We start from the raw sequence: 2,095 nt of genomic DNA on the forward strand, positions 1-2,095 counted from the left end.
GCTTTTCCGCTTTCTGTTTTTCCGCTAAGATGTGAATACTCCCTAAGCACATTTTGAAAATTCTGAAAACGCCCATAATTTTTATATCATGGGATCACCTAGCGCCTAGTGTAGGTGTTTTCGTTTGCTGGTCGCTACTGGTGATTCATTTCTCGTCATGTTTCGTGCATTTGCTAATCAATGTATCGGCTCACGAACTCATGTGCGCTTATGTTCCTGATCCTGAATCCTACGTTTCGTAGGGCGACTATTCAGTTTTCCTAACCTAAATAGTCGTCAACTTTAATGATTAATAGTTCGCTGAGCAGAACGAAGCTTTTGTCTATCAGATTCACTCAGTTGCAAAAACATCAAATAAATCTAATTCATAATCAATATTAGGTAATTATCTTGATAAATCTCAATAATTATCTTGATGCCTCTCATAGATCTTGTTGTCTAATTTAACAACTATTTGTAGATTATGGAAACGTCGGACAACTCAGTAGAACCTGCTAAAGTCGCTGAGGAAAACGAAAACGTAAGTATCTGCAATTTTGTAAAATAGAAAATATTTTTTCATTTGTATCTGTTTATTAACTATATACTTATTTGGCAAATAAGAAATTAATTATTGTTTGTTTCCAAACAAAACTATTTCACGATTTTGTATTTTTATCCGGTTTAACATTTATAATTAATGTGTATCATTTATTTGTAAATATTTGTAATCTGTTTACAATTTCGTTGCATGCAGTGTGAGAATATCAAAGGCTATGTAGAACCTAGATTTGAGTGTCCCATATGTCTAACATGGCTACGCGATCCAGTTTTAACATCTTGTGGCCATAAATTTTGTTCTCAGTGTATTTATACTTGGCTTAAGTAAGTTGTATTTCATTTCATTAATCATGATTCTACTGTTGTATAAAGTTGACTGGTCATTATGAATTATTAGGAAAGAAGGCGCTTGCTGTCCAGTTGATAGTCAACCTTTGAAATCTGAAAATCTTTTCCCAGATCTTTATACCACTAGAGAGATATCTCAGAAACGTACAAGTTGTATTTATCAGCAATTTGGTTGTCAAGTAAAATTGTCTCCTGTGGATATGGAAACGCATATCACTCAATGCACATATAAACAAGATATTTCAGAGTCTCGAGGTATATTTTATATAATCAAATTAATATAAAGTAATACAAATTGTTCCTACTTTTTAAAATTAATTGTTATAATTGTCTGGTAGTACAAAATAGCACTAATGCAATGTCTGTGGAATCAAAATTATGGGATCCACCTCTAAAAAATAGGATACAAGTTGCAGACAAGGAAGAGCCTTCTCCTGATTGGCAACAATTGCTCAAGTAATTTAAATATGATTTTAAAAAGATTATATTTATATATGCTGAAATGTATATGAAAGATATAAATTTTGTTTTTAGAAATCTGTATGAAAGAATAGTAGTTTTGGAACAAGAAAATCGGGAGCTCTCTATAACAGTATCTAATCAAAAAAATCAGCTCGCGACTATGTGTCTACGAAATTGTAATGGAGTTTATATATGGAGACTGAAATCTTTCCAAGAAAAACTCGACGCTATGACAAATGATCCTCAAAAAATGTTCTATAGTCCAGGTTTTTATACAAGTCCAAACGGATATAAGATCTGTGCGAGGATTAATATATCATCCAAGAATCCCGATTATCTGTCTTTTCTTTTACATATTATGAAATCAGACAATGACGACGCTTTGGACTGGCCATTTAATGGTACAATGTTTTTTGCGTTGGTACATCCACAAAATTCGGAAAAAAATATATGTGAAAAGACATCATCAATACTAGGTCTTGAGGCATTCCAAAAACCCACGTGTGAATTGAATAAACGTAGCTTCGGTTATACAGAATTTATATGTGTGCGCGATATAATTGATTTTCTGCAGCACGATACTTTAATTTTAAAAATTGAAGTTTATCCTATATCTTATAGAGATAATATCAAATAGTTATTATGAATTAAAATATGAGTAAACTTTATAAATAACGTGTGTGTGTGTGTGTGTGTGTGTGTGTGTGTGTGTGTGTGTATAATATTATTATATTAGTTTAATTTT

The 2,095-nt window shown here is 31.8% G+C and overlaps 1 protein-coding gene across 1 annotated transcript; it reads left to right on the forward strand.

The window, feature by feature from the left end:
• The first annotated feature begins 463 nt into the window (after positions 1–463).
• On the forward strand, positions 464–1,987 carry LOC105625455 (TNF receptor-associated factor 6-A-like). Its single transcript, XM_012206784.1, has 5 exons — positions 464–520; positions 737–864; positions 938–1,143; positions 1,227–1,344; positions 1,423–1,987. The coding sequence occupies exons 1-5, from the start codon at positions 464–466 to the stop codon at positions 1,985–1,987; spliced, it is 1,074 nt and encodes a 357-aa protein (XP_012062174.1).
• The last annotated feature ends 108 nt before the right edge of the window (positions 1,988–2,095 follow it).

This window comes from Atta cephalotes (assembly GCF_000143395.1).
Source record: "Atta cephalotes unplaced genomic scaffold scaffold01660, whole genome shotgun sequence".
Lineage (NCBI taxonomy): Eukaryota > Metazoa > Arthropoda > Insecta > Hymenoptera > Formicidae > Atta > Atta cephalotes.

What these genes read in the sequence shown, in the direction of transcription:
- LOC105625455 (XM_012206784.1), top strand. Translation starts at nt 464, where the DNA reads ATGGAAACGTCGGACAACTCAGTAGAACCTGCTAAAGTCGCTGAGGAA. An exon ending in TGTATTTATACTTGGCTTAA is followed by an intron (nt 865 to 937) that starts GTAAGTTGTATT and finishes ATGAATTATTAG; the next exon opens with GAAAGAAGGCGCTTGCTGTC. An exon ending in GATTGGCAACAATTGCTCAA is followed by an intron (nt 1,345 to 1,422) that starts GTAATTTAAATA and finishes TTTTGTTTTTAG; the next exon opens with AAATCTGTATGAAAGAATAG.